Consider the following 23740-nt stretch of genomic DNA (forward strand, 5'->3'; position numbering starts at 1 on the left):
TGGTCAAGAATAGCAGCTCCCTTGCCATGACCCAGTGGACCGATGTCGCATAGAATCAGACTGTGTGTGTTTGGGTGTGTCAGAAAGCATCAGAGTTTGCCTTTTGGTGGCTGGAATGCTGGTCATTTGAGGCCATCTGGAAACTGTGTCTAACGGGTTCAGTAGAAAGGCAATGTTTGCATGTGTTCATGTTTTAACTGAGCATCAGCGGGTCTGACTTTGTTCAATTTATGCAATTGGATATTCATGCACCAGCGGCATCCACTTAAACGTGCTATGTTTGTGTGTGCATTGGTCCGTTTATATAAGATTCCCCCCCCCGCTATGCGTGTTTTTGAACCGTGTGGTCGAACAGCCATGAATGGCATCTTTCTCCTCGTTATTTGTACTCCCTGTTCTCTTTTTTTCCGACATAATAGTACACATGCCGCATCCTCAGCAAATGGAACACAAACAACAAATCAATTCCTTCAAGTGTAAGCAAGCACCTTTCCGGTCTTCTCACTGCATCATTTGGCGGTTAGCCAGCCCAGACAGTTGACAGTCTGAGGCAGACGGATGACAGGCCGTTAGAGACAGACAGACGGACAGACAGCAGCTGGCTCGCGGATTGACGGGCAGGAAGCTTTCATTTCACGGCAGAGAAAAAAAAAGGCGACTTGAAAGTGAATAATTTAGTTGACTGCAGCTGGGAAAGTCACTTGGATAATTCATGCGTCGGGCACACTTTGTGAGTGTAAGTGTGTTTGCCGTGATTGCCTCTGTGTGTGCATGTGTGTGCGCGAGTGATCGGGCTTTGAATGAATTACAAAAAGTAGGCAAGTTTTGGGTTTTTTTCTGCACGTGTGTGCACGCAAGCGGTCGGCCTTTGAATGAATTACAAAGTCAGATGTGCACTTGTGACAAATCCCGTGTAAAGATAGCGTTTCTGCAGCTCGAGGGATAACAAGGAGCTGGCGAAGCTTCGGCATAAGATGCAGAACACACACACATGCACACACACACACATGGAGTTACAGACAGCACAGAGTGTCTAGCTGCTGTTTGATTTCATCAGCAGACTTGATCTCAATGTCAACATGAGAGAGTGGGTGGATGGGTAATTCAGCTGACTCCTCTCTTGGGTAGTGGGCTGCCAGAAAAAAAACTAAAAAATAAAAACCTAAACACCTCTGGCAGTCAATTTCTGATTTGCTGCTGATATTTCTCTTTGATTGCATCTTAGTCTATAAAGTTTTTGCTTTTGGCATTTTTCATAAAAAAGTAGCCACATTTTTAGAAGATGCTTCAGTGTAAACTGACTTTCACCCCAACTCTTTTGCCAGTTTTCTATTTTCAAAATAAATACTGATAAATTCTTGGAATAAAAAAACTAAAATAAGTAAGATTTATCCATTAGAAAGCCATTTCAAACAGATCCATGTGACTTCTTGGATTCACTGAACGTTAAATGAGTGTGTCCTCACGTGCAGCGCCCCCCTATATCACCTTTACCCACGATGTTTGTACTCTAGATCTCCTGGTGCAACTCACTGTGTCTTTAAATTGGGCTGGATTAAACATTCTTGCGGGGGAGAAAATTCAGTCAGTGCTGTTTGGACGGTGCGTTCAGGTACACTGGACGAGCCCCGGAAGGCAGAAGAAATGAAATTCTCTCTGAACACTTTAGCTGTAGCAGCGGGATCCCGCTCAGTTCTGCATGGCAGGGACTCTTGTTATACGTTTCCACTCCCAAATCCCTGTAAAGCTGTCTTTTTCCTCTGCGTGTGTGTGTGTGTCCATGTGTGAATGCATGTCTGTGTGTGCTCGCATACATTGCTGCTTGAATAGGCTGCTTGTGTGAATTTGCTGTAAGGAGTTTGTGTGTGTGTGGAATGGATCTGTCAGCGCCTCTCTATCTGTATGAACATCTGTGTGCAGCGGTTGACATATATACGTGTGTACATGCAGGTTTAAGTGAGCGGGTTAATATATATATCTGTGTATGAGTGTGTGAGAGGCTGCAGCGAGCGAGTCAGCGGGACACGGCTCTGTTGTAAAGAGCCGGTTGAAGAGCTGTCAACTGACACTCACTTCTGAAGGCTATTACACTCTCACAGCGCAAAGTAGCGTTCACTGCTAATGGACCATCAGCATCTCTCTGTGGAAGTAAGGAGCTAGTCCTTACTTATTCTCCTTTATATTTCAGGCTTTGCTTCAATATTGTCTCGAAAAGATGCTCAAATCTTACACAGTATGTTCATTATATCATCAGTAACAGCAAACTTATTTGATTAAGATTTTTTCTCCATTTCATAACAGTGTTTCAGATCTCTCTGTGCTCGCTCTGCTTGATGTTAAATTTGGACATTTTCTACACCTCCATCTGTTACATAATGGAGGCATAATTTCTCTCTCTGCCTCTTTACTTCTCTTAAAGGGATACTCAGTGATTTTAGGTATTGCACTTCCATGAAGTTGGGGGTCTCACAAGGGACCGATTAGGGAAATAATTGGTGTTGCAGAGGCTGAGAGATACCGTGTCTTATAGTTCCTACTGTGGGTAAAGCTTCAAAAACCCCTGGATCATACACTTCCCACAATGCAACTCTATTAACTCCCTTTATCAGATCTTCCACGCCTGGTTATATAGCCATGTCTTGCAACCTCACGCCCACAGTTTGTAACAAAAGCTTTCTGTTAAACACGATGTAGTCTTCAAGCCCAATCTGAGATAACCCTGATCACGTCACCGGAGATTCATTTTTCAGACTTTTTAGCCTATTTGTGCACGCAACTGAAATTTTTCTCTGGGCTTGCCTATGCACAGATGTGGAGACATTTTCAAAATCGGTCAAACCGTTATGCTGAAAATTTAGTTTTTCTTATCATACTATATCTAGTCTTTGGGCACATGGAACTACTGTTTCTGCATTATGATAAGAACATGTCTGTATCTCAGAAACTACAAGGAGCACAATCAAGTATTTGGTATGAACTCATAACAAGTTGACACATGTGCAGTGTAAAAATAATCACGGAAAACATTTAATGAACACAATGTTCCTCATTTTTCAAAAAATACTGACTTTTAATCAAAGTATGATTTTTCAGATGATCTCAAAAAATTCAAAGTTGTACTGTTAGATACTTACCCAAAATATGTCTGTGCCAAATTTCAAGACTTTTGACCAAACTAAATATAGTCTTTGGGCACAAAAGGGTTAAAAAAGCACGCTCTCCATCTATTTTGATTTGATTTTGAAAATAGAAGACGTGTAAAATCTCCCTATATTTGACCCCTGCAGGAGGATAACACCGTTCCTTTGCTCTTCTGTGTCCACTCTCAAAGCTGTCATCATATAAACAGTAGTTTCAGTAAGGGGTCGTTTCAGGTCTGTAGAACATGGCAGAGATGTTATTTCACCACCTGTGCGTGTCTGCTTGCTTGTCTCTCAGTAGGGAAAGAATCACTACAGCAAACAGTCCAAGGTGAATCAGAAACAGGCTGCTCCTGTTATCGCTGCATCACGCAAAAAAAAAAGATTTATGACCCCCGCGTGTTCAGGACTGAGGGGGCGGTGTTCAGAGTGTTCATGTTCAGATTGCTGTAACAGTCCTTACAGACCTTCCAAAAGTTAATGTCTTTTTCTTTTCATTGTTGGAAATGGTAGTTTTTGAATTAAAAAAAATATATATGACGCAGAATGTATTTATGTTTTTGTGCGTTACTATTTTGAGTTTGTGCAGAAATACAGAGATATTTCATTATTTATATAAGCTTTGATTTCACCTACTCAGATTATTGATTGCACCTCCTCCCTCTGTGTTCTGATTTTCCAGAAGGATTTTTTTGTTTTGTATCACTCTGCTTATGACACAGGACCTTTTTTCTTAACTCTGCATAACTACGCTCAAATGTCAAAATAACTCACGTGGGTGTTTTTGTGCCTCTTTTTTCTTGTAGTGCTGGCCAGTTTCCGAGGGACTGTCCAGCATGGCCTGCCGCTGGAGATCGGAGACACGGTGCAGATCCTGGAGAAATGTGAAGGTACGGTGTTCACACGTACTGCGGGTATATCACTTTCAAATTAGCTGCTATCTCTGAGAAACAAAAATTAGAAATTACACAGAATAGTACATCGCTCTTGCAGGAGTAGTGAAGCGAACACAGCACTTACACACTTACAAAATATTAGGAAACACATCCTCTTTTTATTACATATACAGATCAAGTGAATCCATGTGAAAGCTGGCAGATATCACACTTCTTTTATATATTTTTGAGGGATATCATGGTGCAGCATGCGCACAAAATGAGCATCACCGTATCTGTGATAAATGCCTGTAGAAATTCATATTTGCTACAGTTTCCTGCACAACGGACTGGCTGCTTTTCCCGCCATCCTGCCCACGCTGAGTCTGTTTTTCTCCTCTACTTGCTTTCTCGTCCACACTCTCTCTTTTGCTTTCTGTAATAGGATTTTCGTCTCCTTCTATTGCTCTGTATTCTCTTTCTCTGTCCTCAGGCCTTTTTTAATTTCCAGGATAATATTGAAATCATCTAACCACAGCAAAGCCACACTATTCTGCACACCTTAACACAAATAAGCAGCCGTGCACGCCTCCCTCTTCCGGAGCTGTTGACACACTCCGTCTCACTTCCTGTTGGGAGACACACACTCGCTCCGAGAGAGTCAGCCAGCGAGCTAGTGGAGCAGTCAGTCGTGCAGCCAGCCAGAGGGTTGTGATATTGCGGTAAAAGGCCCAGAGGAAGTAGACAATAGCACAGCCAGCGGAACGCTTGGCCCAGAAGGGAGGAACAAAAATCAAAATGCTGCCAGCGGCGAGGAGGCTGAGAGACGGGGCCGCTGACAGCAGAGGAGACAGACTAATGGGTCTGCCTCATGTTGAGATACTGTTGACACTTCAAAACACAGGAGCTTATCATGGGAGAGTGTCTTTGCTGACATGTGGCTCCTGTCTGTAAAGGCAGGCACCGCCTCAGTCAATGGTTTTTGTCTTAACTTTTGTTAAGTTCCTGACAGCAGTGAATACATTTGGCTGAGTGTATTATAGTTAAAGTGTGATGCAACTTGTTTTATCTGAGTTACCCCCACAGCCCTATCAGATGAGTTCAAGTAACCCTTCATAGACAGACACCACCTAATGTTTCATGTTCAAAATGGGTTCATTCCAAATTATTATAAAGTGGATGTTAGATAAACTTACATAAAACTGGATATTGGTACAGTAATATTTTTTAAACAAATCAATTGTCAATGTTTAGGTCTGCTTTGGTAACATTTATGCTACTAGTGGCAGGAGATGTTTCCACTGTTTATCCATTACTTTTAGCCAACTATTTCAGACATTATTTATGACTTTTAGTTATCTATTTTGACTTCTTTGCTCGCTTGTTAACTAGGTTTTTCACATTCTCAATCAGTGTGGCGTTCAGGTGTTACAACTTGTTCAGGTTGGTGGGAGGTGTGTATGTGTAGTCAGACTATTGTAGCAGATAACTTACTTGTTATTATGACAATAAATTTACTAAAGATCAGGGGCCGGTTGCACAAAACGGCTACAGAAGGCTACGGAAAGTAGAGTGATCCAACTCTAGACGGTTGGACATATCATAAATTGACTGCCGGTCAAATCTATGGTGTAAAATCAGTTGCTCATCATTAAGCGTATCCGTTGGGTTCTCCCGGTCGGGCATGTTGCGGTTAAGATGGAGTCGGAGGTACCTTAAGCTTTTTGTCTTTTGTGCAACGGTTTAACTAACTTTAAGGGATGGTGCCTTCATATGAAACTCGTGAGCTCGTGTTTACAACATGAGAAGTCGTGTACACGATATGTCTGGTGTTCAAGTGGTTAAGTCGTGAGCACACCGCTGCTAAGCAACGGCAATATTAACGTTACTGTCGGCGTCTAGAAGCCACAGAGGCTAACAATCAAGCTATCTCTCAAGTGGGTAACATAATGCAGTAAATGCAAAGGCATAATGACAGAGGAAAAAGACGAGGCCTTTGGGAATATCAACATTTTCCTCAGACCTATTATAAAGTTACAAAGAAAAACAATAAACGACTTAAGTTTCAATTAATAACTTACTATGCTCCGAAAAATGAACTTCCATGGCCTCCGCCATTTCTGACCACGTCAACAAACACGTCACAACTCGTGAACTCTGAGCTTTCAGGAACTTTCCACTTACGAGGTTGTGAATACAACAAGAGGGGGGCGTTCATATGGATTCTTCTTGTCAACACCATAAACACGACCCAATTTGAAAGCACCAGGATTCCTTAACTATAAGACCAAGATAAGGAGAAAACCTTAAATACATAAGTGAACATTTTAAGGAAACCTTAAGGAGAAGACTTAAGGGTGATTTATGCAACCAATTTTATTTTAAGGTAACCTTAACATGGACTTTAGGGGAAAATCTTACCTTAAGGTGTTTTTTGCAGCCAGCATCAGATGTTTAAAACTCCTTCAAAGCTACTTCAATCTTTATTGGAATCACTGATTGAAAAAACGGATCAACTATCACATCCTGCTTATCGCTTCCAGACGTGCTGCTATCCTTCACTGACCTATAACGCTTGAGAAATCTGTCACAGTACTTGACCTCTGCTACTGAAAAAGTGACTCATCTAGGAAATACTGAGCATGTGTTCCACAGCGCAGCAGACCCAGACGAATTACTCAATGCGATTCCGACTATGCACGCCTGAAACAAATCAGCGAGGAAACACTACCTACCTAAGTCACAGATGCTCTGGCAAAACCCAACAGTGATTAGAATAATCTAATGCATTTACATTTGAGCTATTTAGCTAATGCTCTTATCTGGAGGGACTTACAATGACTGTAACAGTGGGACGAGCTTAAATCGTCAGTTTGTAGAAGAGCATCAGCTCAAAGCCTCCGATATAAACGTATTAGATTGTTTCTATCAGTACTGGGATTTGCAGAAGCATCAAGCACGTACTAATTTGGCTTGAGCTCAGATTGGAGTGTCTAATGGTGTGAGAAGAGTGCGAGCGTATGCAAGCCGCAGATTTTTCACCTCTTTTCTCTCGCTGCTTTTTCTCACACCTGCTAGGACAAGCCGTGGCGACGTTTACAGGGTTTCAGTTGGTTTGTATCACTGGTTTCCTCCCTTCACTCTGCTGTGCATTAGCCTGTGGTCACTGCAGACACAAAGCAACTTGTACCGCAACGCTCTTGAGTGCCTGTATGACATATGAAAAATGGTGTAAAATGTGTTTTTTCATTGGCAGTGGAAAGTTATTCAGTTGGCAGTGAGATGTCTCAGTCCCCCTTTCACATGACACTGAATTGGAATAAAAATAAATGTCTGGTGGGCTTGTTATGAATTTAGTTTGTACATACAGCTGTCAGAAGGATTGGATCATTACCCTGTACACTCAGCCAGATATATAGATTATAAGCTATATTATTCATAGTGACATGCTGTAAATTATAATGGTGCTTTGTCTCTGCAGGCTGGTACCGAGGATTCATCCTGAAGAATCCAAATGTCAAGGTGAGCCAACTTTTTCGAGTGTGTTTTACTCCTCTTTAGGTTGCTTATAACTCATTTGTACCTTCGTTCAACCCCGATGCTCTCTGTCATGAAGTCTTTTTTTATCGAATGCCGTGTCAAGAGCCAAGCGTCCCCCATCATTTTTAGCCGCAACTAACAATTTCACCAGCTGAGATGACACCTCTCATTGGCAGATTTCAGCAGCTGCACTTACTCTTGTGCGGTTAAAGTGTTCAGCATGTTGGTAACATAAGCTGCATGTTGTTAGCTGCTGTCTGTCTCTGTATCCATTAAGTGTTAAAGGCCCTACACACCTATGGTCCATCCATCCACACAGTTGTTTTTGCCTGATTAAAGCAGAACTGTGTGGGCATGTGCATGTTGCACCTGTTAGAGCGGGACCACTTCAGACCCTTTTTTATGACATATCATGACATGCCAGAGCAGGAAATGGAATAATGGCTGCCTTCCACTGGCACTAACTTGGCTTATTGGGCAACCGATTCGACGGTTATCTGGCCATTAAATAGGCGTTATCGGTTGCTATAAGCACCAAATATGTGGGTCATTAGGGGCCTACTACACCTACTACATTGTAAAAGTGAAAGCAAAACCAACACATTCTAACACATCAAACTGCACGAAACACAAACAAAACAGCTTCTTTAGGTTTAGGCAACAAAACCACGTAGTTAAGTTTAGGGAAATACATCCTGTTTTGGCTTAAAATAACTAAGTTTCAAAAGTGAAACTTAACACTTGCGAACAACATAAAGATAACTACACTTTGTTGGTTTCACATGGGATGCAAAGCCCAGTCTCCTGGGTGAAAACCCTCTTTTATTCCTTCTTTCGGTGATCGACTATGTGAATAGATGACAAAACCTACTATTGGGTGTATCTGTGAGCCTTATAACCACTGATAACGCACATTTAATGGCCTGATAACAGTCTAATGCATTGGGACAGTTAAATGAAACCATTGTTAGTTTTTACACTACTACACTTGTGTTAAAACAATTCAACATGACTACAATGAAAAAGGTCTATTAGTAGGCCTAACATGGAGTAAAGTGACATAACGTAATTTCCTGCAGAGCTCTATCCAACTTCAACCTGAGCAGAAGTCTAATGGAAGCTGAACTCACAAAAGCATCTTCTTTGATAATATCGTTTTTCACAAAAGACTTAAAGTTCTTTTAAATAAATTATATACACTGTTTTTAAATAATTTCTTAATTCTTTTCTTTTAATTAATTCTGGTTTTATATAATACTGTGGGTGCTGTATATAGTTAGCACAATTTGAAGAGCTAAAGTTTATGCTCACATTCTATTTTTATCACAAATAGATGGACTTTTTCAACTGTCCAACTATTTGTTGATAAAAGTAGTAGAAAATGCAAAACGTCTTATCTGTAGTTTGATAATGAAAGCCTTATCCTTGCCCAAGACCAACCAATTAAACCAAACTGACAGTAACGGATGCGGTTTGGCTTTTAAAAGCTCTTGTGCAGGAGAACATGTGATAACATAAACCAAGTGTTGTCTTCAGAGTCTCTGTGTGTGTGTGTGTTGCATTTATCCCCAGATACTTAAACGTAGGTTCTGCTTTGATCTCCCCGAGTCAATAGGGAGCAACTTGCAGTTTATTAGCGTCAAACAGTGCACACACACACACACACAAACACACTTTTCATCTTTTTTTTTGTCTCCTAAATCCCAACGCTCCTTTGCTTTTATCTCTTCGTCTGCTCCTCTCTCCCTTCGCTTCCCTTCTTTTAACCCACAAACACTTGTAACGCACCGTATTGATTATGTGCCTCGTTGCTGACAGAGTGACTTGCTGAGCGTTAGAAGGACTTCTCATTAACCTGTTTATCTTCTGCTCAAAGGGGATCTTCCCATCCAGCTACATCCACTTGAAGAACGCCCACGTCAAGAATAAAGGGTAAGTAGTGCCGTGTTATTTTCTCTTTTCTCTCGCTTCTGTGTGGCGTCGTATAGGTTTGAACTTTGTGTGTGTGTTTGCAGGCAATTTGAGACGGTCATCCCCGTCGAGGACTCTGTCATCACAGAGATGACGTCGACGTTGCGAGACTGGGGTGCCATGTGGAAACAACTCTATGTGGTAAGAATCCACACGCACACACAGTTTGCATCGATTTAAATCTCACCACGGCCTAAGTGAAGCTGCCTTTTTAGCTTTCTCCTGAAGGGAGTTTATTTGGCCCTGGGTAATTCAAAAGGCGCAAACAGTCAAGGCTTTTTCATACACATTCATTAGTTGGATTGATTGTGTTTGTGCCCTATTAAGCTATCTGGGGTGCTGATTAAATTGAGCTGATGAATACTTGCAGATCAAAGTGCATAAATTTGCGGCAAAAAGCAGCAGGACACTGGAGCTAATTTGCACAAATCCATTTTAAGTCCCTCTGTCTGCCTCTCTCTGTGGGTCGCCCTGTTCCTCTCCATGTCGATTTGGCTCTCTAATGTGTGTTCTGTCACTTCGTTTTCACTTATGTTTTTTGTTTGGCTCGATGCGACTCTATATTTCCTCATCTGCGCCTCTCCCTCTGTCTGTCTGTCTGTCTGTCATCCTTCTTGTCGATTTCCCATTCAATCACCGCCCTGTGACTGACTCACTGTGCTCCTTGGCTCATTCTTTCCTTCTCCGTCCCTCCCCACTGTTTCCTATTTTCTGCAGAAGAATGAAGGGGATTTGTTCCATCGACTTTGGCACGTGATGAATGAAATCCTGGACCTGAGGAGGCAGGTGCTGGTGGGCCACCTCACCCATGACCGCATGAGGGACGTCAAGCAGCACATCACGGCGAGATTGGACTGGGGCAACGAGTGAGTTTATTCCACCATCTCAAAAGGGCCATATCTGTGTTTTTATGTCTGTTTTTCTATGTTTTCGGACATTAATCATTCATCAGTTAAACTTTACTGCTAGCTTTAAGATCGATTTTTTTTTGCCCTCTGCTCAGCCATCGCATTACATCAACTTTATAGTATTGTATGAAAATAAAATGCCGGTGACTAGAGGCTCGCTTGAGAGCAGCAATCCATCACAGGGAACATTCAGTCAGCCTTATTTTTTGTAAAACTTTTTATTAAAAGGTACTGCAGTTGTGAAGCAGAATCATTTTGCTTTTCGGTGCATTCAATAGAAACATCAAGGATTTGAAAGTTAGTTGCTGAACTGCAGTTTTAAATGCAAGGCACTACCAAATGCATCTCATCCTTTTCGCATCATTTATATTGGCTTTTTGTTTATCTTCCATGCGCCCGTATCCACAGCAGGAACCTTACTAACCATTAGAGTAAAACTCAGGAAACTTTACCTGTGAGACTGGAGAAACCAGGGACCAAACATTTAATTCTAATGTCGTAGTTCCTTGAACCAAAAACGTCCCTATCTGGGATGAAACACTGAATTTTATACAGACATTGACAAAGAGAGAAAACACGTTTCGGACCAAACAGTTCTGGGGACTTCCTGAGAGGAATTGCCCACTGGGGAGCGCCCCGAGAACTATATACCTTCAAGGGCTTTTTCTGTTTGCATTCGCACCGCCAATAGGAACGCTGAAGTGATGTTAACCGGCTGGCACTGCTGGCACATATCTCCAGCCGGGAGATCGGCGAGTAGCTAGTTTGCTATGATTCACAAACTCTTTTAGCTTTTTTTAGTAATATAAGAATACAATAAACAATTCTGTTACATGTCACAATTATATAAACTCAAGCAAAAAAGCCATCACAAAAGTACCTGTTGTGATTTCACTTCGAAATGGATATCGTTTTTCGGCTCAGTGGGTGGGCTTTGTGCTACTAGTTTAGCTCGCTGAGCAGCGGCTCTCACTTGTTATTTGGCTCAGTTAACTTCTGGACTTCACTGTCGGCCCATTTGTCCGTGTTTTCTTCCATTTATTTTGTCACGAGCTGTTGTCTGTATTTTGTGTAGTCTGTTGTTTACACGGCTAACGGGTTTTTAAAATCGGTGGTTGCTGCTGCTGCATTGGCTCACGTGTTTGAACAATCAACGTACACTTACATCACTGGCGTCACTCATGGTTCCTCTTGTGCTGGGCGAGTACCTTCTCTGAAATAGGAGCTAAAAAAGTCCCTCAAAAATGGCGTTCTAAGAACTATACGATCATTTCTAGTTCTTACGATGCAGACAGAATATAAACAGGGGTTCTTAGAACAAAGTTCTTTGAGCTATGAAAAAGTCCCTTTGGTCCGAAAATGCCTTATAGTTAACGTGGATCAGTCATGTCATGGCCGATATTGGATCTGGTGTATCGGATCGGTGCACTGCTCGTTCTTGTGGCTCCTTCGTACCTGTAACTGTGATCAAAAACGGCTACATGTGTGATTTTCTAACATAACTCTTGTATACTATTCATACTCAAATCTTGAGTGTCTGAGTTTCTCTTTGAATGCTCCACTGATGAATCATCCCCAGCCCCTGCTCACATCTGCATAACCACATTATGACCCTGTATATCTTGTACAACTTTATGTTCACTGTGAGGGATGACCTGCAGAGAGTTTAAAGACCCTGAATATTCTTTTTTTATTATTTGTAGCCAGGAAGGCAGTTCATTTCATGTAAAAACTTCAACTAAAGTTGGGAAGTGGTTATCAATAATAGAAAGCATATTTGTAGTTAATGAGAAACAGCCCAGTGTGGTCTAATAACAAGTTGGCTCATTTAACAGTTACCAAACACTTGAAGCAAACATCATTTTGGAAAATGAATCTTACATTTCTTCACATATTTTCGGAAAAATAGGAAATTGTAATAACACAGAATTTCTGATTCAATCACTTGTTTATTCTGTTTTCCAAGCTAGAGCTTTCTGCAGCTCTCTTCCTTCTTTCTCAGACTCTCCCTCTCTTTTCTCCCTCTGCTCCTCTGTCTTTTGTTGTCACCTACCATCCCTGCAGGCGCACTCCTCACTCAATCAAGTCTCTCTCTCCATCCTCCCTCTCTCTTTCCTCTCCATGCCATGGGGGGGAAATAATAAATTTACCAACTTCTGTCATTCTCTTTTATATCTGTCCTTACCCTTCACTCTCCTTCATCCCCTAGCTGTGGGCACTCCTCAAACACACATACACGCACACACACACACCTCCTTAGTGAGGAGATGGGTGGACAGTCCCTCGCTGTGGGCTGTTGTATGGTTGATCAGGCCTGTCTCTTTTATTGCTGACAAGGAGACACTCTCTAGCGTGCCGTTTTGGTCCACTGAAAGGGCCGGCCTAGAGGAGGATAAGAAGAAGAAAGGGAGAGGTAGAGCTGTTTGTGGAAACCATGAAGGAGAGAGGGTTATAGGACGGAGGGGAGACGTTTGAGGAAGAAGGATAAAGAGGACAGCGGGCGTAGCAGGGTGCTAAAAGGAGAGGACACCTTTCTTTCATCTGTTCCTTAGGATAGGACGATCTGTCAAGTTTATTTCAACGACTGATCTGACAGCACCGGTGTGCGTTCGTTCACTTTGTTGTCGATGCTCAATTAAGTCAACCTTGTCTGTTTTGCCCGTCACAGACTTATCATTGCATGTGATGTAATTCACTTCCTCACTGCGTGAATCTTTGTGTTACAGACAACTCTGCTTGGACCTGGTCCCCAGACGAGAGTTCAGCATGGTGGACCCCGATGAAATCAGCGTCACAGAGCTTTACAGACTGGTGAGTGGTCTCCCAAACCCTCCACGCAATATTGAACTGCTTCGTTCTCAAACTAACACCTCATTAAGGGAGCAGGGTGGCGAAGTGCAGGTGATTAAAAGTATATATAAGTATCTGCTCTTCTGAAGTGTCCTTGTATAAGATGCTAAATCCAGCTCATCACGCAGGCTAGGTTACACCGTTTGTAGTTGTACCTACAAAAAGTAATGCACTGTAATTTGTATATATCCCATAAAATCAATTCATATGTAATCCACGGAATTGTGAACCAGGAAGTATAAAGAGAGACACACGCAGTCTAGGGAGGAGGTCGGGATGGACAGGCGGGTCACAAAACACTGGATTTCTGCCACTTCCGGAGTTATTTTAACTTAATTTGAAGTTTATTTTGAAAAGACTGGAGAGCAAATTGACACGTGTGTCACATGTTGCTGGACATTCGTAGGAAAACATACGAAAAATGAAGAAAAACTACGTAAGATATCACACAAACCGCTGTATGAGGATACATAGCATCACTTGTACTGCATAGTGGACAGTGGTGTTACAGGCTTGGTCCATGGCATCAGAGTGGACTGATGCTATAAACCTGTTTTTATAAACCTGCGTTTATAGCATCACCTGATTTGCCTTTTTCATATTCAGTTTATTTTAATTCAATGCCTGGAAAACAATTAGCCTTTACAATTTATATGTAAGCTTGGTCATGTTTCAACAAGCTGGTTACCATTAATTTTACCCAAATATATCTAAAATATAAATGATAGATAATGTAGGATAGAGGCTACAGCCCCAAGCAAATCCAAGCACAGGATAAGTGTGTCTAGATCATGGATGATTGGATGTGCCGTACTGCATATTTTCTTTGCAGCTGTATTATTATTTTGTTTATCATTCACAGACTTATAGCTGCTACTTGCGTCAAGCAAACTGCTTTTTACAACACATCCTTCAACTGACTGCATCAGACAGCTGAAGGATGTTTTTACCAGTCTGTCCGTTCAGTGCTTTGTCTGATCTGGCTAACCTCTAAGGTGATGTGAGAATCAGTCTTTAAAGTTCTTCACATCACATCTCCACCTAAGCACACCTTTAACTGTGGTTAAGGTGGGGATCGACTTCACAATTTTGGGCTTCAGAAAAATATAAAAATCTCGGACACGACCTCGACCATTTTTGCTGACCTCAATATTGCCCGTTGTGTTTACATGCGTGACTGTTTACATAAGAATGTCACCAACATTTTAACCAACATGTTGCCAGAATAAACAGCATGGTTTTCCCTCCCATTAAGGGACTCGGACAGTGCACATTTTTGTTAACAGAGCCTGAGAGTCCATTTTATTTATTGTTTTGGTTGTGTAGTTTTACACATTCCAATTTCAGTGTCTGAATATTAAGAATTAAAGGGTGTACTTGCATTATTATGCTATTATATTATCATTATATCAGTGGTATAAAATGGTCTTAAAATGAAAATAATATTGTTTATCGCAAGTATTTCGGGGACGATATATATCGTCCAACAAAAGTAGTCATCGTGACAGCGTTAACACTGGTGTCATCTGGCTATTGTGAAGGATTGAATAAGAAACAATCTCACTACAGTGTGCATTCAGTATCTGTTCTGGAGCTTTCAACTGCATCACACGGTTTCCTCAGCAGGTTAAGTTTGCCTGTAGTTGTCAAGGAATTGTAGACGTTCAAATTTCTACTTCCACTGAGCACTTCTCATTCATGTTGGCTTAAAAGTTGAGATTGACAGTTCATTCTTGACCTTGGGAACAGCGGTTGGCAAAACAATCTCACCGCTTTGCTGGAGCTTTCGATCGTATCGCGCAATCTCCCTCCGTTTTTCTCAGCACTTTGAGGACTTCATGTTGATTTAAAAGTTTGGACTGAAAGATTGAAAAGAATGTTTCTGATACCATTTTGAAACTATCCAATGGTGCTCAAAAGACGCTCTGAGCTTTGGTGATTTTAGATACTTTCCACAGTATTAATACACAACAAACTCAGTGTCAGTGTTGGCCACTCAATGGGCTTCAGTGTTGCATGGAGAAATGTAAAGTATAGCTGAATGTCTGAATCTCTCCATCCTCCATTCGTCTCCATACCTCTCTCGCTCATTCTCTCCTTCCTTGTTTGCTCCCTGCTTCCCCTTCCCATTTTCTCCAAGCCCCAACCGCTGTTACTGTGGCAACCACTTCTCTGCCCTGATACAGTGCATGGAGAATTGTATCACACACACACACACACACACACACACACACACACACACACACACACACACACACACACACTGTGACGGCTTTCCCTTTGCAGGGGTAATTGAGGCTCTTAATCCATCTGTTTCTTTTTTTTGTTAGTCAAAACAAAAGCAAGCATAGCAGGATGAAAGCTTAATGCACCTCCATTAAACGGCGTACAAAATGAGCAAATGACTGCAATTCCCCTATACCGAGACAAGATAAAGGGACCGGCGTTCACACACAAAAACAACACACGCTCGCGAACAGCCAGACACAAAACACCGTGACATCGAGCCCGAATTACGTCAATAGTTTTCAGTGAGATCTTTGTTTATGAGAGCAGCTTCTTTGTTTCCGTCTTGTGCTGTGCGGCTGTGGTGGGGCTTAATTAAATTGAGACGGGGATTACCTGGTGTGTGTATGTATGCCAGTGTGTGTGTGGTGAAATGGCAGTGGGGTGTTACTGTGGGAATTATGGGATATCTGCCCATTGAGAAATAAAGAGGATAATGAGAAGGATAAAGGAAAGACATTCAGTGCATTGACTAAGAGAGTAATCATAAATGGCGTGACTATATATGACAAGTTTGATTATTTATTTATTCATTTATTTATCTCATTAAGTTTTTTTTTAAATATTAAAGCCCAAAATGAGTTTGCAGCGACTTTTCCAGTAGACCTGTGCCAAGATTTGTGGCCATTTAAAAATGTTTTTTGCAATAAATTGTGGTAATATTTAGATCTGCAATAATCAATATTTGTTTATATTAAAGGTGCTCTATATGATATCCAGAGCGTTAATTTAGCAGCAAACAACTATTGTCTATGTAAAAATATAGAGGAGTAATGTCTACCTGAGCAGAGAATGAAGTCACTCTCCCTCTGTGTGTGTTGTATTCTGAGCTTCTCCGTGCTTCGTTTACATAGCTGGGCCAGCTGCGTGAGCTTAGCGCTGTTAGCACTGTTAGCTGCGAGCCGCCGGCTCGCCGTCGCCGTGTTGATAGCCGTGCGGAGGCAATAGAAATGCTCCAACTCTCGCATTTAGCACCTTAAACAATACATCAAATGTTTATGTGTATTGTGAAAGGCATGACTTATTGTGACAAACCCACAGTGATTATTCACCCATCTGTTAGTTTCCCTCAGCTCTACATACTTTGGTTCACCGTCACCGCTCACATCGACCTTGTTTCAAGCCGTAGTAGTCAGCTGTTTTCAGCAAAAAAAATTGTGATTCAGTAAACCCACTGTACCCAATGACATGTTAGTGACTAGCTGTCAAGTGAACCTAGTGGTGCATTTAGCATCTAAAGAGCCAGATTCTTCCCTCAGGAGTTGGAGGAGACAGATCAGAGCTCAAATGAGGGTAAATAGTTGACTTACATTTGTCAGGTGGACAAAAACAAGACTGAATGAACGCCAATGTTGCTCCATGTCTGCTGTATGTATAAATAGGCAATGACTTTTCCCCTCTGAATTCAGTCTACCATGCTGTGTAGTACTGCCAACAAGATCCATAAACCAAATGGTTAGCAGGTACATATTAGAATTTTTTCAGTGTTGGTAACTTTAAAAACGGTCAATTGAAAGGCTTGGTCAAAGCAGTACATCGCCTGAGGGTCAGCACTTAAAGGACATATTCTAGTGATACTTTGTCCCCTCTATGGTAGGAAGATAGATAGAAGACACTTTACTCATCCCCTTGGGGAAATTCAAGTTTGTCAGTGGAGATTGAATCCTGATTTTTTTAGTCGACTTATTTGACTTGACACCCTTTGAAGCATTTTATTTGGTAGTAGCTTTAAAGTGAGAGGAAACCTTTTATAATTGGCTCCCCAGTCTCACGCTAAGTCTGCTCAATTGCTAAAGCTGTCTGTAGAGCAAAGGCAAGACGGCTTCAAACTTCCCCATTTTCCGTCCCTGGAGTGTGAGTCCGGTACGCAGCGTGAGCGTGAGCAGACCAGAATTTAGATCCCAGAGCGATGAATTCATTAACGGTGGCAGATCAGACAGCAGTGATGGATGGCTCGGGCCTGGCCCCGGACATGTGGTAGTAAAATTTCCCTCTGTGGCTTCAGTTATCGCTAAAGTGAGACGGGCTTAAAGGCTCCGCTCACATCTCTTTGCTTCCTGCTTGTGTCACACAGGTCTCCCTCACACAAGCTTAAAAGAAGGGATGAAAAGAGGCTTAAATATAGTGATGTAGAAGTGAGTGATGAAAGGCAGCTCTGACGGAGGGACGTGGAAGTTTCTCCGCCACCTCAGTTTGACCCCCTTCTCTCCCCGTAGTTCGTCAGTCTCTCCGCTCGGTGCTGCTTGTTTAGGAAGAGTGAGCAATAATGAGACGGTTGGGAAAGCACACACATGGTCATGGTCTTTCTGTTCAGCTACATCTCTCTGGTCCTCTCTTTGTTTTCCCCACATCATTTTATGTTGCCAGCCGGGCTGCCGGGGCTGTCACGTCCATCCTTTGTGTCTAATTATTTATTTATTCCGTTATTCTCTTATCTCGTCTCGTTTTTATTCTTGTATTCATTGTTTTTATTGCGAAGATTTTTAATTTTTAATCTTGTACTTTTATTGTTCTGCACCTACCCATATGCCACCTACTGTGTTCCCTCTGTCAATGATGATTGTGCAGCATGAATGTGTGTATATGTTTCGGTGGACTGCAGAAACTGAATTGCCCTTCGGGGATAAATAAAGCTCTCTGTATCTGTATCTGTATAGTCATGCTGAAGCTGCCATATAACCACACACTGCAGCTTAAATGACACACTGAAAATAACCCCGTAATAAAATCCCACAGCATAAATTAGGCCTTCCCAGACCTAGTCATTCTGCGTCAAAAAACCAGCAGCTCTGCCTTGTTGTGTAGAGAGAAAAAAAGTAAAAAAAACAGTGTCAGTGCCTTGTTGTTAGAGTGTGTTTTCATCTGGGATCTCAGATAGGGCAGAGCAGTCAGGACGAAACAAAACACATTCTTCACTTTGACAGATATTACACTTGTAAAATGATTTGTAGTGGCATTGTTAGTGGTTTTTCATATGTTTGTATTTATAGTACAGCCAACTGTTTTCCGAGGCATTGTATCATAAATTTTAGATTGATTTCTTACCCTCTAGGCAGTCGCTGTTTATCTCGCATTTCACTACGACATAAAAATTTCAGCTTTCAGAGACTTAAACCTTCTCTGAGGTAACACTTTGTTGCCTTTTAGTTTTTGTCAAAGCAATATCGTCATCACACGGTAATGCACTCTTTTGGTGTGTTTAAAACATTGCAACATCAGTGCCTAGACAGAACAGCATATGTAATGTAGAGTGTATGTTTACGTATTATTTGTCTTCCAGATTTGACTTTTTAAGCCTCCGAGCCGTGGCACAAATTTGGCACAAACTACCACTTCCACCAGATTTTGGTGGTCAAAGGTCACTGTTACCTCACGTCTGTACCATTCTTGTGAACGCAATATCTTAGGAACACTTTGAGGGAAAATCTTCAAATTTGCCACAAACGTCCACTTGGACTCAAGGATGAACTGATTAGAATTTGGTGTTCAAAGGTCAAGGTCACTCAAATGCTAATTATGACAATTTCACACACATGTCTAACAGGATAGAATGATGTAGTGATGATATTTTGGACAGACATGGATGTGAACTGCAACTACAACTGACTTGTTGGCAGAGGCATAATACTGTGAGGTGGTAATTCTAGTTTATTATAGAGTCCCTCCAGAAATGTGTGATTCCAGTAATATATTTTATTGTCTCTGAAAAAAAGGCCAAATTAGAAGAATGTTTGCCCATTTTTTTTAATCACTGCAATATTCTACATTATATAATTTGATTCTGAATCATGTAATATGAGCCAAAGTTCAACTCAACCTCAATCTCAGCTGTCCAATATTATTGCAGAGAGATTATTCTTTATTATTATCCTCTGTGACTTTCTTTCCCTCCCGATTTGTTTTCTAAGGCAATGCTAACTCCCAGTTTGTGTATTTAATCCAACAAGTTCCACTAAAATATCACAATTTCTTCCCACGACCTTGTGTTTTTACGCATACGGCAGGTTATTAAGAAAATGTATCACAACTTTTCAGAAAGGCTGCTGCAAATTCACTCATTTCTGGTAACAATAATCAACCACAGATGTTCCTTTAAGGAATCGTTCAACATTTTGGGAAATATGATGAGTTAGATGAGATGTTTGACACCACCGTGTCTGTATGGTAAATATATAGCTGTAGCCAGCAGCTGGTTAGCTTAGGTTAGCATAAAGACTGGAAAAAGGGGGAAACAGCTAGCCTGACCGGGCAACCAGCGGTGACTTCAGGAAGTTACTGGTCCTGGCCAAGAAATAGTTTGGAACATAACCCTGTAAAACATTGAATGAATATTTTTTTTTTTACTAATTTTGTATCGATTAAACAAACAAGTCTTTTTTATAATATAAAGTAGGTTTAAGTGCTTTATAAATACTGTTAAACTATCAAAACGCTCAATATACGGAGAAACACACAGAAATTGTGCGTTTGAAACAAGCCGTTAGGATTTCTGTCCATTTGTGATCTCACAAATTTACAATATTTAGACCATTACACGGTTTTAAACGTAAACATTCTAAATGTGTCCCAGTTTGTTTCCTGTTGCAGTGTATGTGAATGACATCAGTTGCCTAGCGACGCAATTCCGTTGCAATTCCATTGAAATGAACTAAAACGGAGCATTTCAGACAGAGGGTGAATACAGGTATATTCAGGCAGACAGTATGAGGAAAATAATGTGTTTTTTGAACATTACAGCATGTAAACATGTTCTAGTAGAAACACAAAATACAAGTATGAACCTGAAAATGAGCATATATTATGAGACCTTTAATTAGTGAGCTTTGGAGATGCTATTAGGTGGATTTATTACCGTTGGACAGTCAGGCGAGCTCTTTCTCCCTGTTTCCTGTCTTTATGCTAAACTAAACTTGATAGGTGGGACTGGTCTTCTCGTATAACTCTTGGCAATGAAGCAAATTTGTGTTTCCCAAAATGTTGACCTATTCCTTTAATTACACTAACAAGAGGGCTCCAACATGGTTGCTTCTGCAGAACCACCCAATATGCAACTTTGACAAAATGCAGAAAACAAAACCTCCCCAGGACAGACGAATCCTGGTTTACATATAATCTCCTTTAATAATCTACTGTTGGAGGCTATTGGTAGAAATTTCTCCATTGTGTGTTTGCCTCTTAATACTCAGTGATGCTTGTGGGTGGCGGTGCTTTACTGCACTTCGCCCTTGCATTTTCTTTCTTCTTTTCCTTTCCTTCGCTCCTCATCCTCCTCTTTCCCCCCCCTCCCCGTCTCTTTACGTCCTACTACAGAAAGTGAATGCGGAGCACAATTTGGCAGTGGCTCGACCGGCCATCTGGTGCTCTGTGTGTGTGTATGCGTGTGCATGTGTGTGTTTGTCCTTGTATTTTTGGATGTTGACAGCAGATTAGGATGAACCTCTCATAAACAGAGCTGCAATGTGTGTGCTGATCTGGATGGTATTTACATCGCCGCACCGCATCGTGTGAGGCTTTATTGATCTTTTTGCAATAGATGGACTTAATATAGCCTGTAATATCAGACACGAGTGCCGATGCACTATACCAAGGCGCTGAGACGGGACTTTGTGCTGCATTGTTTGACTGCTCGCATTTATATTCAGTGTGAATTTCAGCACTTCGGTGTCTGTTTTTCTAAGATTAAGCAACCAGTTGAAAGGGATGCAAATCACAGCACTATTTATTCTTTGTGTCAAGAAAATAATTAACCTACTTACAGATAAATGCTTGAGGTAAATAAATAAGGAAGAGTGCATGTCTTTGGTGCTTTTATACCTGATGATAAATATGTTTTGAATAGGCTATAATACATTTCTGTGAAAGCCCTTGTAATATAAAGTATAAATACTTATGTATTAAGTGTTTGTTTATTTGGACATCTGTATGTACAGCAAAATGGGCTTGCTGTTTCTCATTTGTTTCTTTGGCACCAAGAATGCAACAAAGAAATCATCAGACAATATAGCTCGAACTCTCACATCGTAGCCTCTGGTGCTGCTGCTGACAGTCGGCGATATTACACGCTATAATAACTCGATCTATATCAACAAAATCTTTATCTTCAAATATATATGCAAATCTGCAGCAAAGCTCCTCCCAAGTGTGAGGTGTCTCAGAGGGATATTTTTTTATCTTTGACGAGGAAACTCCACACTAAATACAGCAGCTCTTGAATATCATTGGCCATTATTAAAAGAGATGTAACCACATGTTGTTTTTTCCCCTGGTATTAACTGTATTTGATGAGCTTTGATCCTGCGTTTGAGGATCTTTCAGGATTTAGAGCTTATAGATTTTACTGTTTTTTTAACCTTTCCAAATCCATCCCTTCAATCCTAGATCAGAACAGCACAATATGTATTTTTTTACCAATTTCATTTAATTAGTTTTTGCAGTTCTTTATAGAGTTGAGTAGAGTATGGAGTTGCAGATTGATTTTTCCCTGCTCAGAATACCATAAGTAAATGGATTTGTGCTGATATTGTCCTCTCCTCTGCAGATGGAACATCGGCATCGTAAGAAGGAGACCCCTGCGCCCGCCAGCACCCATCACTTGTTCGTCCACGTGAAGAGTCTGATGAGCGCCAACCTGGGGGAGGAGCTAGAAGTCTTCTTCCACATTTATGATGGACGAGAGAACCGGCCACTCAGGTAGCGACTTAAGAGAAAAGAACCCCCATCATTTTACAAAGTAGTGATGGGAAATGCATCACTTATGTATACTAGTAACAATATTTGCTTCATTATTATACCACAGTTATACATTTTCATTACTTTGACATGTAGGGAGGTTTAACTGTGATTTCTGTGGCTCTATATACCAGAGGTGTGGACTCGAGTCAGAGCCACAAATTTCATGACTTTAGACTCGACCTGACAAACACTTGCAACTCGACTTGGACTTCAACACCAGTGACTTGAGCTTTTTGCCTGGAAAATACGTTATACCTTTCCCCAAGCCGATCAACTGCCCGGTACTGGAGGTGTCGGGTTTATTTTCTTTCTGAGAGATCCTTTATTGATTTGTTTGGGAAGAGGATTTATACGTAGGGAAATAATGGAACTGAACAAACTGACCAGAGATCCTTTATTTGTCTGGGAAGAGGATTTACTCTTGGGGGGGAAAAAACTGAACTGAACTGAACAAACAGAATTTCTATCTTTTGTTATTTATTGCTGAATCCCTGAACAGTGGTGGCTAGTAGTGGGACTATTTTTGGTGAATATTATTGGGACTTGCATTTGATTATCTTACACTTAATTCCCCAGATCCACTATGTTTGAACCAATCCGACAGCATCAGTTGCAGGAGAGAACCATGAAGAATTAACGTCACTGAGCGTCAGTTGGCGCCAGTTACTCGGTTGTTAAAATGCCATTACATTTGGTGAAGAGTGCATTAGGACTTGTTTAGGACTCGAAGCTCAAAGTTTAGGACTTGAGACTCTGTCTTGACTTGGGACTTGAGTGCAAAGACTTGAGACGTACTTATGTATTGCAAAACAATGACTTGGTCCCACCTCTGCTTTATACTGTACATTTTTTGACCAAATATCAGTATTCAAAAGGTTAAAATAGCTCTTCTGCTCATGTGTTATGGATGCACAGTCCATAGCAATGTAAGTGAGGTGGATTGGTCATTTCAAATGAAAAGTGTGAATATAATTAGAGCAGTCTTCTTGACATCAGACCCCGCTGACTGCTCTAATTATATTCATGAAGATTGATTAAATGAATGAAGCAGGTTGTTAAAGCGTGCTTGAACACATAAAAGTGGGCAAGGCCGTGCTATTTAGTCATATAAAAAGTGTCCTTGCCATCCACATAAAAGAGCCTATCGCCCTGGGAGTCTGCACACGTCACTTGCATCATGCACGCACGCACACCGACACACACACACACACACACACACACACACACACACACACACACACACACACACTCCCGCGTACTCCTGATGGGGCGCCGGCCAAAAACAAGACTGTGTTTAAACTCCCTGGTTTCATAGTTCAAAGCGAAGAAATTCCATTTCATGTCACAAACAAGTGGATTCGTCAGGCGAGGGAAATGAGTGGGTTGAAAAATGAGCACGGCAACACTGAAAACTCCTTTTGATAAGTCATGCTTGCGT

At 41.3% G+C, this 23740-nt stretch overlaps 1 protein-coding gene across 12 annotated transcripts in view; it reads left to right on the forward strand.

Annotated features, from left to right (window-relative positions):
• The window catches only part of dock4b (dedicator of cytokinesis 4b), a 140712-nt gene that overhangs the window by 33339 nt on the left and 83633 nt on the right, over positions 1–23740 (forward strand). For all 12 annotated transcript variants that reach the window (XM_074626366.1, XM_074626367.1, XM_074626376.1 and 9 more), the window contains exons 2-8: positions 3947–4030; positions 7497–7537; positions 9432–9487; positions 9571–9667; positions 10244–10392; positions 13161–13245; positions 22109–22260. In XM_074626366.1, the coding sequence (XP_074482467.1) occupies positions 3947–4030; positions 7497–7537; positions 9432–9487; positions 9571–9667; positions 10244–10392; positions 13161–13245; positions 22109–22260 (664 nt within the window). The remainder of the gene's footprint in view (positions 1–3946; positions 4031–7496; positions 7538–9431; positions 9488–9570; positions 9668–10243; positions 10393–13160; positions 13246–22108; positions 22261–23740) is intronic.

Source organism: Sebastes fasciatus, chromosome 23, assembly GCF_043250625.1.
Source record: "Sebastes fasciatus isolate fSebFas1 chromosome 23, fSebFas1.pri, whole genome shotgun sequence".
Taxonomy (NCBI): Eukaryota; Metazoa; Chordata; class Actinopteri; order Perciformes; family Sebastidae; genus Sebastes; species Sebastes fasciatus.